Source organism: Xenopus laevis, chromosome 2L, assembly GCF_017654675.1.
Source record: "Xenopus laevis strain J_2021 chromosome 2L, Xenopus_laevis_v10.1, whole genome shotgun sequence".
NCBI classification, from domain to species: Eukaryota; Metazoa; Chordata; class Amphibia; order Anura; family Pipidae; genus Xenopus; species Xenopus laevis.
The window spans coordinates 109,384,935-109,399,081 of NC_054373.1; the positions used below are offsets into that span (position 1 = coordinate 109,384,935).

General features: G+C 39.6%; 1 protein-coding gene across 2 annotated transcripts in view; it reads left to right on the forward strand.

Annotated features, from left to right (window-relative positions):
* The window catches only part of LOC108708376 (interphotoreceptor matrix proteoglycan 2), a 61,920-nt gene that overhangs the window by 21,958 nt on the left and 25,815 nt on the right, over window positions 1-14,147 (forward strand). For both annotated transcript variants that reach the window (XM_041582305.1, XM_018247022.2), the window contains 4 exons: window positions 3,727-3,888; window positions 4,639-4,697; window positions 6,115-6,135; window positions 6,951-7,204. In XM_041582305.1, the coding sequence (XP_041438239.1) occupies window positions 3,727-3,888; window positions 4,639-4,697; window positions 6,115-6,135; window positions 6,951-7,204 (496 nt within the window). The remainder of the gene's footprint in view (window positions 1-3,726; window positions 3,889-4,638; window positions 4,698-6,114; window positions 6,136-6,950; window positions 7,205-14,147) is intronic.

The window sequence follows — 14,147 nt, forward strand, 5'->3', positions numbered from 1 at the left end:
TAACCTTTTTAACCACTGTATTATATGCAGCTTTTTTAGATATAACAGAAAAAACAGCACAATTAACTTATAATCTCATGTTAGAGTAGTTAACTGCCATGAAATATTATTGACCAGTTAACAGCAGCAAGAGGCCTACTTTCTTTATATGTCCAATGCTTGTACATTATTTATGAGTATGGGGTTGGTTGATGACATCATTCCTTAAACAAGACAAGGGCACTTATTGGATTGCTGGATTTATACTGAGAAGATGGTTGTAATGTAAATAATCATGTGGTGGCAGCCTTTGACAGAGGCAGAATGGCCAAGCATGTTATAAAAAGTAGGTATGGGCTGCGTGCACAGGAGCAGGAACCGGCTGGGCTGCGGGCACAGGAGCAGGAACCGGCTGGGCTGCGGGCACAGGAGCAGGAACCGGCTGGGCTGCGGGCACAGGAGCAGGAACCGGCTGGGCTGCGGGCACAGGAGCAGGAACCGGCTGGGCTGCGGGCACAGGAGCAGGAACCGGCTGGGCTGCGGGCACAGGAGCAGGAACCGGCTGGGCTGCGGGCAAAGGAGCTCGGAACCGGCTGGGCTGCGGGCACAGGAGCTCGGAACCGGCTGTGCTGCGGGCACAGGAGCTCGGACTGGCTGGGAAGCCATCACAGGAGCTCGGACTGGCTGGGAAGCCATCACTGGAGCACGGACTGGCTGGGTAGCCATCACTGGGGCACGGACTGGCTGGGAAGCCATCACTGGAGCACGGACTGGCTGGGAAGCCATCACTGGAGCACGGACTGGCTGGGAAGCCATCACTGGGGCACGGACTGGCTGGGAAGCCATCACTGGAGCACGGACTGGCTGGGAAGCCGTAAGCAGTGGTTGCTTCAAGATAGGTCCCTCTTGAGCTGTGGGTAGCCGTTGCTGCAGGATAGGCCCCTCTGGAGCTGTGAGCAGCGGCAATGAAAACCCCTCTGGAGCGGACACAGGAACTGAAGCAGACTGCAAGCATGGAGCAGATACAGGTACTGAAGCAGACTGCAAGCATGGAGCTGAAACAGGAACTGAAGCAGACTGCAAGCATGGAGCAGATACAGGTACTGAAGCAGACTGCAAGCATGGAGCTGAAACAGGAACTGAAGCAGACTGCAAGCATGGAGCAGACATAGGAACTGAAGCAGAGTTTTGCTGAACTGCATCTAGCTTGTCAGAAAGAAAATGAAGACTTTGAATAATATAGTCCTGCTTCCTCTCACGTACCTCTAGGCAAAGAAGGGGGTAGAGATTTGCATCTCAGTGGTCAGCGGAGCGGTGGTATCCTGACCTTTGGCCTCACCTTCCCCATCCCAAGGGAGTTGCAGTTCAACAACGGGACTTGAAGGCATGGAGGGCTTACCCAAAGGCTTCCTGCAGTTTGGCTGAGTCATTCTGTAACGTTCACAGCGGGAAACCGCTGCAACAGGAGTTAAATTCACACTTGCGTGTGGTGGAAGCCCAGGGAAAAAGCCACAAATACTTGAAGCAGGCATGTTGAAATATACAGGGTTTAATGAAACTGAAGCAAAACAGGAACAGGTCAAAAATAAAGTCTTTACCAGGCAGGCAATGAAAAGCCGGAACAAAAACACAGGAACAAGATTCAGGACTTGGAACTTGGAATATCCAGGAACAGATTCAGGAACAAAACCAAACAGATACAGATTCAAACAGATACAGATTCAAACAGATTCAAGGTTTAGGTCAGGAACAGACAGAATACATTCAATGACTCAGCCCTGAGCAAGGCTCAGGGCGTGGTTTATAAAGGGCAACTGATTAGAAAACACAAAACACATGAGTGTAACAAGAAGGGAGGAGACCAGGGAGTAGACAAACTGGAAACATAACAAGATACAGGATCACTATAACAGGATCAGGACCAACACCAAGAGCCTCCAGTGGCTCACTTGGTAAGTGCACGGACTGTGCACTTAAAGTCCAGCAACCCCAGTCCCAAGTGTTCAAATCCCAGATGGTCCTTACACATATATGCTGAAAATAACGATACGTACACATTAACACCTGGTTTAAGAAACAGTGAAATGTGCAAAAGACAAAATTTACGCAAGAATATTTGCAAAATTTTACCGCCGCCTATGTAGTGGTGTAAAAGTATTTTTTCGCCAGAAAATTCTCAAGGGGCAGGAAATATTCCATAATATTTTTTTTTTTACCCCATCATTCTTTGCTGACAGGAGAGAGATCTGTAGCTATTGCTGACAGGATGTTTTGGCTTCTGCTTCTATCTGCAGCAATTTCAGCTCAGAGGCGTATTATTGGCAGTGGGCATCACAGTCCAATGATTTGTCAGCTTCTACACTTTTTTTTGGTTTCATTGTGATTGGCTACATTAAACTGTGCATTTATATGAAGCAAAGAGATTGACTGGCATGATTTCTTGTTCAAATGATTCTATTGGCAGAAGGGTTTATATGATGCATAAATGTTTGATTGGTGTTACTCTGGTAATGTTGTTGGATGGTATAATCATCAGTCAGTAAAGTTTATGAGTTTAGAAGATGCATTTCTGGCCATAAATGTCACAGTAAAAATTGGCATAATAACCACCATAAAACAAGACTATTTTATTGCATAAATATTCGCAAAAACGTAATTTGTCGCCAGAAAATTCACAACTCGCTAAAATTAACGCCAAAGTTAGCTGGTTCATTAATGTAGTTACCGCAAGTGATCGCAATGACTTCTGACTGCATCGCTGTTTAGTAAACGTGGTCGCTGCGAATATTCTGTTGGAAAAATATTCTCAGAGATAACATGCGGAAACTTGAAGTCAAATATACCGCACTTTAGTAAACGGACCCAAGTATAACTGAAAAACACAGACCTCAACAATATATAAGGGAGTAGACAGAAGTAAAATACAGGCAGTGGTCTGGGAAGGCAGGAAACAAATTCTGTGAGACAGGCAGTGGGTCATGGCAGGCTGCAGATAATTAAAGCCCATGTAACAGGCCAAGGTCAATACCAGGGAGCCAGAATAAGGTGACAAGGGCAGGGCCGGAACTGACAGGACAGGAACCTATGAGCTCAGACTGCTTGGTCTCTGCAGAGGACTAATGAAGGAAATACAGAGGCAGAGGGAAAAATGTAAACTGCCAGGCCTAAATTGCATTGTGTCCTGTAGCTCAACCTAAAGGTGCAGCAGCCAGTATACTGTACTTCAGGCCCCTGGTTCTAAACCAGGGAGTGCCTGATACTCACCATGTATAATTGTATATGGATGTTGCATCTGGTCCAGGTAGCTATTAGTATTGCCAGTGGCGTAACTAGTTGTTACTGGGCCCCATAGCAAATTCAATTTAGGGCCCCAAAATATTTATAAGTTGGCCTATTTTACCAAGATATATTAAAATTGCTAATTAATTAGGGTCTCACTGGGCCCCCTACACTCCTGGGCCCCCCTGCAACCGCAGGGTCTGCTTCCTCTATAGTTACGCCCCTGAGTATTGCACTGTTGGTATCTTTATGAATTTCTCTCTTCTTACCACACTAGGTAATAACTATATAATCTTTCTAAAACTGAATTTTTATTACTTTTTTTCTTTCTATAAATATGTATATTTATAATTAATAAAAATGTAACAAAACATATAATAATAATAATAATAATAATAATAATATAAAACATAAAATAAAAAAGTATATATTTCTTCACAAGTCTATATAATTTGTATGTTTTTTCAGATGAACAATGAAATAATCCTGATGACAGAGAAGCCATTAATTCCAGTGGTAGAAAAGATGGTAGAGATGAGTATCATTCTTCCCACTGAATCATACAACACAGAACTAAGTGACAAATTTTCTTCTGCACACCACAAGCTTTCAGAAAATTTTATTGATCAAGTAAGGTTAACATAACATTTTTACTTCTCTGATAGTATCAATGTTATATTTCAATTTGATTTGACAAAAATATGAGCAGTAATAAAACAATTGGTTTTGTAGCAAATCACATTATTAAAGCACCAACTACAAACAAATTAAAATTATTGATCTATTTTTATCCTATACAAGCAGAGTCCCTGATTTTTGGCAGTGTTTTTGGTATCTGGTCTGCTACGGTCAGCCAACTGTTATCTAAATAAAATCATACTGCTTTGCTCTGTTTAATACAATATTACAGGGGAATTTAATGGCTTAAAGGCCCTGGAACTGTACATTTTCAGTGGGACCAACATTATGTGGCACAGTGCTTCCTTTGATATGTTGCTGGTCCTCCTTTACACCTCTATCAACTCAGAAAGTCTCAACTGTCCACAGCTCATCTCATGCATCTCAATCTGCCTTACACTTTTAAAGGCTCGCTCCTCATCCTCCCCCTGACCCAGTTATTAGTTGATGGCAGCTTTTTGGGTTGAACTACTGCTCTGCATTCTTCTCTGCATTCTTCTCTGGTGTAAATATATATTAAACACTTGGACTGAAAGGTTTTTTCATATGTTAATTTCATATTTAATTTGGTATGAAACAATACATCATTAGGCAAAAATGAAGGGCTAGACACAACCAATTTTAATTTCAATGTTGGACTGGTATTGACATACATTTTCCTAAAGTCATATATTGTTTAATTTATAAGACTATTTTTTTCAGGTGCAAAATATGTTTGAAGTTCTGCCAGGATACAAAACAATGTTTGTTCAAGAATTAAGGTATTGTCAAGTAAACCCCATAACTGCAATTTCAGATTGGAATATTGTTTACTCTTTGCGTGGCAGTCCCTGTTTTGTTAGCCTGGCAACTTGTGGTCCCTGTAACTGGAGTGCCATTGCTGTGGTGTCTATGATCTAAAGCATGTAGTGTTAAAAAAAAACTTTTCTGTTTATATTTATCTGTTTAATATAAAGACTAATGGCTGCTAAATTACTAAAGAGTAAAAGTAATCCCAAATTATCTTTAAAATATTAAAAAACGAAGCCATAAAGGGTTACCCTTTTCATAGGATGGAGGTAAATTGGTTGATTGCAGGGAAAAGCAGAGATTTTAAACTGTTATTTTTCTTCTGTTTAAAAAAACTCTGTTAATGAGTGCTTTTGTTTCATAGACTCACTTTTGATAATTTAAGTGTTAATGGAAGAGTAAAAATAACATGAATGCTAGTTGTAGTCTAAATTGTAGGCGGTTGGGGTCCCTAATTAATTGAGATGATTTGGAGATTTATGAGGATTAAAGACTGATTAACTGTGGGCAGTGTCACTCAGTGGCTACTGCCACTACTGAAGCACTATCCTGTGATGAGTGAATCTGTTCAGGTGAAAATTAGTGAAATGCACTGAATTCAGTTGGTGTTTTTCTTTTGTGGCGACTTTTTCTGCCCAAGATATATTGGAGTCTATGGTGAGTTTTCATGGTCCCTTTTTCCATGGTAACTGTTTTTCAAAGTGTGTTTTTTTTTGTGTTAAATACATTGGGGACTTTTGAATACATGTTACAATACATGTTTGTGTTAAATACATTGGTGTTTTGCTATTGTGTTTTTTCATGGTTTGCTGCAGTTTCACAAACATTTTTGCCATGAATCTTGGTGTTGGTCCTGATCCTGTTATAGTGATCCTGTATCTTGTTATGTTTCCAGTTTGTCTACTCCCTGGTCTCCTCCCTTCTTGTTACACTCATGTGTTTTGTGTTTTCTAATCAGTTGCCCTTTATAAACCACGCCCTGAGCCTTGCTCAGGGCTGAGTCATTGAATGTATTCTTGATAAAGGGCCCTGTGCGGCCCGAAACGTTGCCTTTTTCTACTGTAATGAGCCAATAAAACACTTGAAACGCAACAGAAACCTGTTTGTCAGTGTGCTATGGTCGTATGGACTGAATATATGATTTCAACCCATGGCAGAGAGGGTAATTGACCACTAAGCACCTGGTCTGACGAGACGGAACACAGGGGTTGAGCACTTCATTATCGTATGAATCCATAAGTCAACATTTGAATAAATATAATTGATATATCATTTTTGATCATCTGTTTTTGCATTGACTTAATAGACCTGTATCTCAGTAGTTCTGTTATGACACCTATGTCTTATTCTTTGGATACAGTAAAATAAAGTTTCTCTTTTGCTTTTTAGTCCTTCCTTACTGGATGACAGGTAAATATTTCTATATTTAAAGAATCTGTAACATGTTCACTAAAATATGTCAAGCCATAACTGGCATTCTTATAAATTGTGAAAAATAGAATAACTTAATTACGGTATGATTTCCTGTAGTGTGAAGATTTTAGTTGCACTGACACACATGAGCTTTCATATAAATATACACAATATATACAATATATATGGAAAAATGATTGACTGATCTTTGCTATATACAGAAATGCTAATGGATGTGTGATGAGAACTTGACCAGGTCTACACCGAGGTCCACCTGCCCCCACTACTTTAGAAAATGGCATATGTGGATCCTGCAGAAAGTGCTTGGATTTGGCCACCAGTATGACACAATACATATTCAATGAATTTGTGCCCTCTATTTCTGTTGTCTCAATTTAGCTAGGTACCTGTACACGCTGCAGTAGAATAAAATAATACTAGGGGATTTCTATATATAGGTATGGGAACTCATACCCAGAATACTTGGGATCTTGGGTTTCTGGATAAGGGCTTTTTGTGTTAGTTTGATCACCATACCTTAAATCTACTAAAAAAATCATTAAATTAACCCAATAGAATTGTTTGCCTCCAATAAAGATTAATTTTATCTTCGCTAGACTCAAGTACAAGGTATTGATTTATTATTATAGAGAAGAAGGAAATAATTTTAAAAATGTTGAATTATTTGGTTAAAATGACATTTATGGGAGATGGCCTTGCTGTAATTTGGAGCTTTCTGGATAATGGGTTTCTGGATAACGGATCCTATACCTGTTCTTGTCAGTAAATGTTACACTTTTTTTCAAATTCAGAATTGCCGTGGAGGTGCGCTTTGCTGTGATTTTTGACGGTGACTCAGATGCTATAAATAATGCTTCTATGGACCTCATTAACCTCCATTTGAATAAAGATGAAAACAGTGCATTTAATGAAATTGAAGACAATCCTACAACATCTTATACAGGTGTTAGCTTTAAAAGTTACGTAGCAGAAATGCTCCATAAGTATATGTTACTTGGAAACCGTACCCTGGACTTCGTTCTTGATTCACTTCAGCTGATAAAAAGTAAGTGACATTTTGAGTAAGAGACCTTTTCACTGCTTATTTTCTTTATATTGTTTAGACTTATTTTAATTATCGGATATATTTTATTCTTGCATTTTGCCACTAGGCAGAGCATTCAGTGTAAGCTAACAGCAAGTAAAACTGCTAAAACCATTTGAAATAGCATTATACACACATACAGTACTGTATATATATTTATATATATCTATATATATATATAAATATGTGTGTGTGTGTATATATATATATATATATATATTTGTGTGTGTGTGTGTGTGTGTATATATATATATATATATATATATATATATATATATATATATATATATATATATATATATATATATATATATATATATATATATATATATATATATATAAAATATGTATATATAACCATTTATTCAAGGAACCAGCACTCCCATGTAAAACTTCAATTATTTATTGTGTTGTACCAATGTCCAACGTTTCGGTCCTTGTTAGGACCTTTCTCAAGAATGATACAAAAGCATTTTGACCAATTTCAAATAACATTGCATATTCAAACTCTCCAATCAGTGCTCAACATTCAAATCCATCAATTAAGTGATATATCAATTAAGTGATTTATATCTTGTGACCATCTTTGCTTGAAAGGCATACAAATATTTTTTAACCAGATAGTGTTTTCACCATAAACACTCATCTCATATACATCATAAATATCATAAATTAGTGTATAAAACCAAGTGCAAAAACAATTCAAACAGTTTAGTGATATAAGACTGTGTATAAATTATGTGTACTTGTAAAATTGATTTTGTCCACAAGATGTCTTATAAGCTTGTGTTACAGTGTTAGTTTAAAATCGATATGTTACAAAAGTATCCTAAAAGGAAAAAGAAACTAAATTGTAACTAATTTGTGTCTAAAATTTATACAATACTTCCTTTCACTGTAAAAACCACAGAATAGCTTTAGATAAGCTGTAAGAGACCTATCAATGCTCTATTAATTCGTTTGGCAGTCCTTTGTCATTTTAAACATTTTAAACATTTAAGTCAAGAAACAACTCATATAGACCTGTCCATTCATGCCTTTTGTTATAACACAGTTTAATTCATAAATCCAAAAGGCTTCCCTTTTCAGGAGCATTTTATTTACATTCCCTCCTCTTGGATGTACTTGTATTTGTTCTATTGGCATGCATCTGAACGAAGAGGCACTATGTTTGGCTTCAGCCCAGTGCTTAGCCACCAGCTGTTGGGCTATGTCTTGTTTTTGATCATCTTTGTTTCTATTTTTAGCTCTCTCAGGGTCTAACGCTGCCCTGATGCTCGCTTGATTCATGCCTATTCTTTCCTTTTGCTGCCTCACTGTCTTGCCACAATAAAGTAAACCGCAGGGGCATTTTATTATGTACACCACTAGTGTAGATTTGCAGGTCATGCGTTGCTTGACTTGTTTGCCCGTGTGTGGGTGTTTAAAGTGTGCCCCTAAAATCAGTGTGCCACACATGATGCAACCTTTGCATTTGAACACACCCACACACAGACTGGGATAACTTGTGCCACTTCTCGTCACATATCGGTCCCTCTGGTCGGATGGACTCAATTGTTCTTTTAGATTTTTTGAGCGGGAGTAACTAAACTTTGGTTTCTTACTCACTTTGTCCTTTAACTGCTCATCTGTACGGATCATATCCCAATATTTCATAATGATTTGCTTTACCTGTGTGCTTTTAGGATTGTATTGACTTACATAAAAAAATACATAAGTCTGTCTTTTCTTCACTTTTTTCTCTTGTGTCAGTAACACATTCCGGTCCAAATGCATGGCCCAATTTTTTGCTGTCATTATCAATTGTTTTGGGTAACCCCTTTGGATAAACTTATCCCCCATAACATCTAAATCTTGTCTTACTATCGATTCTGGCTACCCGTAACATTTGTGACATGGAATCTAACAAGTGTCTGGGAAGACTGCTCCTATAATGGAGTATAGTTTTCCTATCGGTCGGTATGGTGTAAATGCCAGTTTGTAATTTCCCTTCTCTTTTATACATGGTTAGATCCAAAAAGTGTTCTTTTTGTGCATTGAAATTCATTTTCAACCTCACCAGACTGTCAAGTCGGTTTAGATGATCCACAAACTCAATCAGGCTTTCAGTGGGTCCTAGCCATATAAAGAAAATATCATTGATATAGCGCCTATAAAAGGTGCCATATCTTTTGAACGCGTCATTTTTAAAAATATGTTGGTTTTCGTATTCCCACATGTATGCATTGGCGTTTGCTGCAGCGACACGTGATCCCATAATATATGTATATAAGTATATAAATATGTATATATATATATATATATATATATATAACAAACAAGGGAAAGTTGTGCTCACCACTATTTTTTAAAACCATTAGGCGGGGGTGCAATGAGGGTGTGACCACAAAATACATATAGTCAACTACAAGAGGTCCTCTGCACTCAACCCATTATCAATATATTTAAGACAGAGACATTTTGTGCATACTGCTACTAAAAAATGCCTTACCCTTTAAACAACACAGGGATTGTTTGTCCATATATTGCAATATATTCAAGCTGGCCAACTACGTCAAAGTCATCCCATATCTGGCCAGTCCTACGCTTAATTTTCATCTGATTCATTAAGAATTCAATTGCTTATACATTTTACAAAGGGACTAAGTTTTACCTGCAACTTACTAGCTGCTTTCAAAGTAAAACTCCCAAACTTGGCTGCCCTTTTATTAGACACCAGTGGGATCACCTGACTATAGCTGGGAGGGGTGGGAGCTACAACATAGAGCTGGTCACTGCTTCTGTATAACTATAACAAACAAGGGAAAGTTGTGCTCACCACTATTTTTTAAAACCATTAGGCGGGGGTGCAATGAGGGTGTGACCACAAAATACATATAGTCAACTACAAGAGGTCCTCTGCACTCAACCCATTATCAATATATTTAAGACAGAGACATTTTGTGCATACTGCTACTAAAAAATGCCTTACCCTTTAAACAACACAGGGATTGTTTGTCCATATATTGCAAAATATTCAAGCTGGCCAACTACGTCAAAGTCATCCCATATCTGGCCAGTCCTACGCTTAATTTTCATCTGATTCATTAAGAATTCAATTGCTTATACATTTTACAAAGGGACTAAGTTTTACCTGCAACTTACTAGCTGCTTTCAAAGTAAAACTCCCAAACTTGGCTGTCCTTTTATTAGACACCAGTGGGATCACCTGACTATAGCTGGGAGGGGTGGGAGCTACAACATATATATATATATATATATATATATATATATATATATATATATATATATATATATATATATATATATATATATATATAAAATATGGGCAGTTGCCTTTATATGTGTGATCATTTTTGATCTAGGGGCCTTCCTGAATCATTGGAGATGAACTCCCATGGATTGTGTTTTGGGATCTATTTATAATTTTGCATGAATGGTTGTGTATTGACATCTATTGAAAGTAATAGAAACATGTTGTGCTAATAAATAATACTAGGCAGCAAGTCTGCCTGTTCCTGCTTGTTTTCCATTTTTAAGTTTGTATCTTTTGAAAGTAAGTTACTGTGAATTTGAACATTTGCCTTTTCTTGTGTACGGGTACGGGTGTATTGTGTATTCCCAATTTTTAAGGGTAATACACTACAACAATGTAAGAGCAACATCAGAAGTACAACTTTGTGATATGTTCAGTCGTTTCCTGGAAAAAGGCTACTCAGAGGAGATATTATGCACACAGTTAGACAGAGCTCTGAGACACACACAAAGTGATCTATTGACTAGAAAACAGCATAAGACTGAGGAAAGTACTCCGATGATCTTCACTACTACCTTTTCAGCTGCATCAAAACACCTCACCGCTAGCATCAACAAACATTGGCCCATGCTAAACATGGATGAATCACTATCACTGCATGCAACCAAGAAACCCATGATGGGGTTTCGAAGAGGTAAATCCCTAAAAGACCTACTTGTGCGCACTGACTTCAGAGGCATTAAAACTACGGAGACTTTTTGGTTGGCACAGAATAAAAAACTGGGATGCTACAAATGTCCAAATTGCGTAACATGCAGAAGCCTACTGACAGGTCCTGACTTCCCTCATCAACACACTGGCAAGAGAATCAAAATACGAGAAAGACTAAGTTGCACTTCTACTTATATTGTCTACATTATCTCCTGTCCGTGTGGCAAATATTATGTCGGAAAAACATGCACCACTCTCCGTGAAAGAATTAGTAACCACCGGGCCGGCATTAGTAAAGCGTGGAAGGAAGGCAAAGCCATTCAACCCGTGGCGAAACAGTTCCTAGTGGAAGGACACACTCTCCCTACATTTAAATGTATGGCTATAGACCACCAACCTCCCCTAGAAAGAGGGGGTGACCGTGAACAAGCCCTGCTGAATCCAGGTGGATACATACGTTGGACACTGTGTCTAAACGAAACACTCCCACTGAGTTGTTTCATATGAACACATTCACGAACATTGAACATTGTGCTGATTTGTCAATCTATGGGCTGTTATAATAACATTGGATGAATAGTCTTTATTGCTATAATATCATTTGTTTTACAGCTTCTAGTGTTTTGGTAAACCATATCCATTATCTCTGGTTGTTGTACCTGTGATCCTCTTGATGACATATATTTGTTCACAGTTCATGCTGCCAAGATTTGCTTATTGTTACCTGATATCTTACCCATGATTTATCCAACAATATGGTCCCGTGGGCAGTACCCCACAATATACCATTATCAATGTGTATTTATGGACACCATCTTATCGGTGCTTTGTGTACCAACTCTGTTACCATTTGGCTTACTCTAGTCCGGACTCCTTTCCTGCTACGTTTGCAATTGGTGGAGGTGGGGGTGAGCAGTGGCCAAAAGAACCCAGCAAGGCTTAATGCAGTCGCAGGGATCTGCAACCTTGGCTCTCCAGCTGTTAAGGAACTACAAGTCCCACAATGCATTTGCATTTAGACTCCTTCATTAGACTCCTTAATTGCATTGTGGGACTTGTAGTTCCTTAACAGCTGGAGAGCCAAGGTTGCAGATCCCTGCAGTAGGGTGTAGAGGTCAGCGTTAGCTCGCAGACTATACACCTAAAAGACTGCAGCTGTGGTAAACAGCAAGAGAGCGCTGCCGTTGCTACGTGTAGCAATGATGGTTACGGCTCCTGGCTGTCAGTATTCGTAGGTATGCGCAAGCATGCGCATGACGTTTTTAGCGCCGCCCCCACTGAACCTGCAGCCGTGATACACGTACAGCACACCAATACAGGACCCTGGACGAGGACTGAGTCTCGCTACTTTTCATGTTGAGAACACGATCACTTCAGCGCAAGGGGTCCATGCTATGGATAATGAGGTAGGAGCTTCCAACCATCCAAATGCGGCTTATGTTTTTTACTTTTAATCACGCTTAGGTGTCACATTCACTGTATTCATTTACACTAACAAATCGGTTGCTTAGCAACCACTTTTGGCGCCATATTTTGAATTTAAGCGTCCCACTGTGCACAATGCTTTTCACTCCCTGATGAAAGTTCCTGTGAGGAACTGAAACGTTGGTTCAATAAACCTCCCATTTCCTTCAGAAAAACTTTGTTGCTGTATTCTCTTGGTGTGCCGTCTCCTTGCACTACTGTGGCAATTCACTAAAGGCACAACTTGAAATAAAACAGTTTATAATAAACTGTCTTTTTATTATAATCTCTTTTTCAATAGTTGATATTTGTTATGCTCTACTTCAGTGCTGTCCAACTGCCCACCCACGACCCCCCTTGTGTGGCCTCCTGGCTGCTGTGAGTGCTTACTTTGTGTAAGCTTTAAAGCAGGGGTGTCCAAACTTTTTGCAACGAGGGCCAGATTTGGTGAGGTGAAAATGTGTGGGGGCCGACCATTCAGCCTGACATTCTTTGAACCATTAACATTATTTAACTCATTTAAACAAGGAATCGTGTAACTGTAGAAATAATCTTTAGGCACATTAGTGAAATGATCTGCCACTTGGTCTATACTGCTACCTGTGTGCTGAAGGTGTTAGCAATCGACACGTACTGGCACATAGTGACGCACTGCTCTCACATACTTCTTTAGTTTACTGTACTGGCACGACAGTACGTCTATTACACCTTCAGCCCTAAAGAAGTATGTGAGAGCAGCGCATCACTACATGCTATTACGTGTCTATTGCTAACACCTTCAGCACACAGGCAGCAGTATAGACCAAGTAGCAGATCATTTCACTAATGTGCCAAAATTGCTGCTACGGCTATGCGATTACTGATCGCACCGTGCTGGCAGGCCGCATTATTATTAATTTCATGGCGGAGGCTGCGGGCCGGTGTAAATTTGAAAATGGGCCTGGACTTGGACATGCCTATATCTGAATTGAGATTAACTGTCCACTGCTTTTATTTAAACCTCAAATTCAGACTGTAAACTCCTGCATTGTTTACACCTGTAATCTCCCCTACATTGTTCACACACAGGCCTGGATTTGTAGTGAGGCCCCAAAGGCCAGGGCGCAGGGCAGCAAGTTGTTAGGGGCGGCATGCCGCCCAGCTTATTGCTGAAGAGCACTGGGGATGCGCAGCTCTCCAGTGCTTCGGTGCACCTGCAATCCATAGAGCGGTGCGGGAGTCAGGCGCTAGGACCACGCAGCCTAGGGGCGCCCGCCTGTGAAATCCGGCCCTGTTCACACCTGTAATCTCCCCTGTACTGTTCACACTCGTAAAGCCCTATACTGTTCACACCTCACATTGTTCACCTGTTCACAACTCATACAGACTCTAGGAGCAGCACTGGCATTGTGTCACTGTATGTAGTACAGTATGTGCAGTCCATCCTAATAGGTTTCCCTGTTTCCTGCCCTGTTCTAACTGAGTGCTATATTC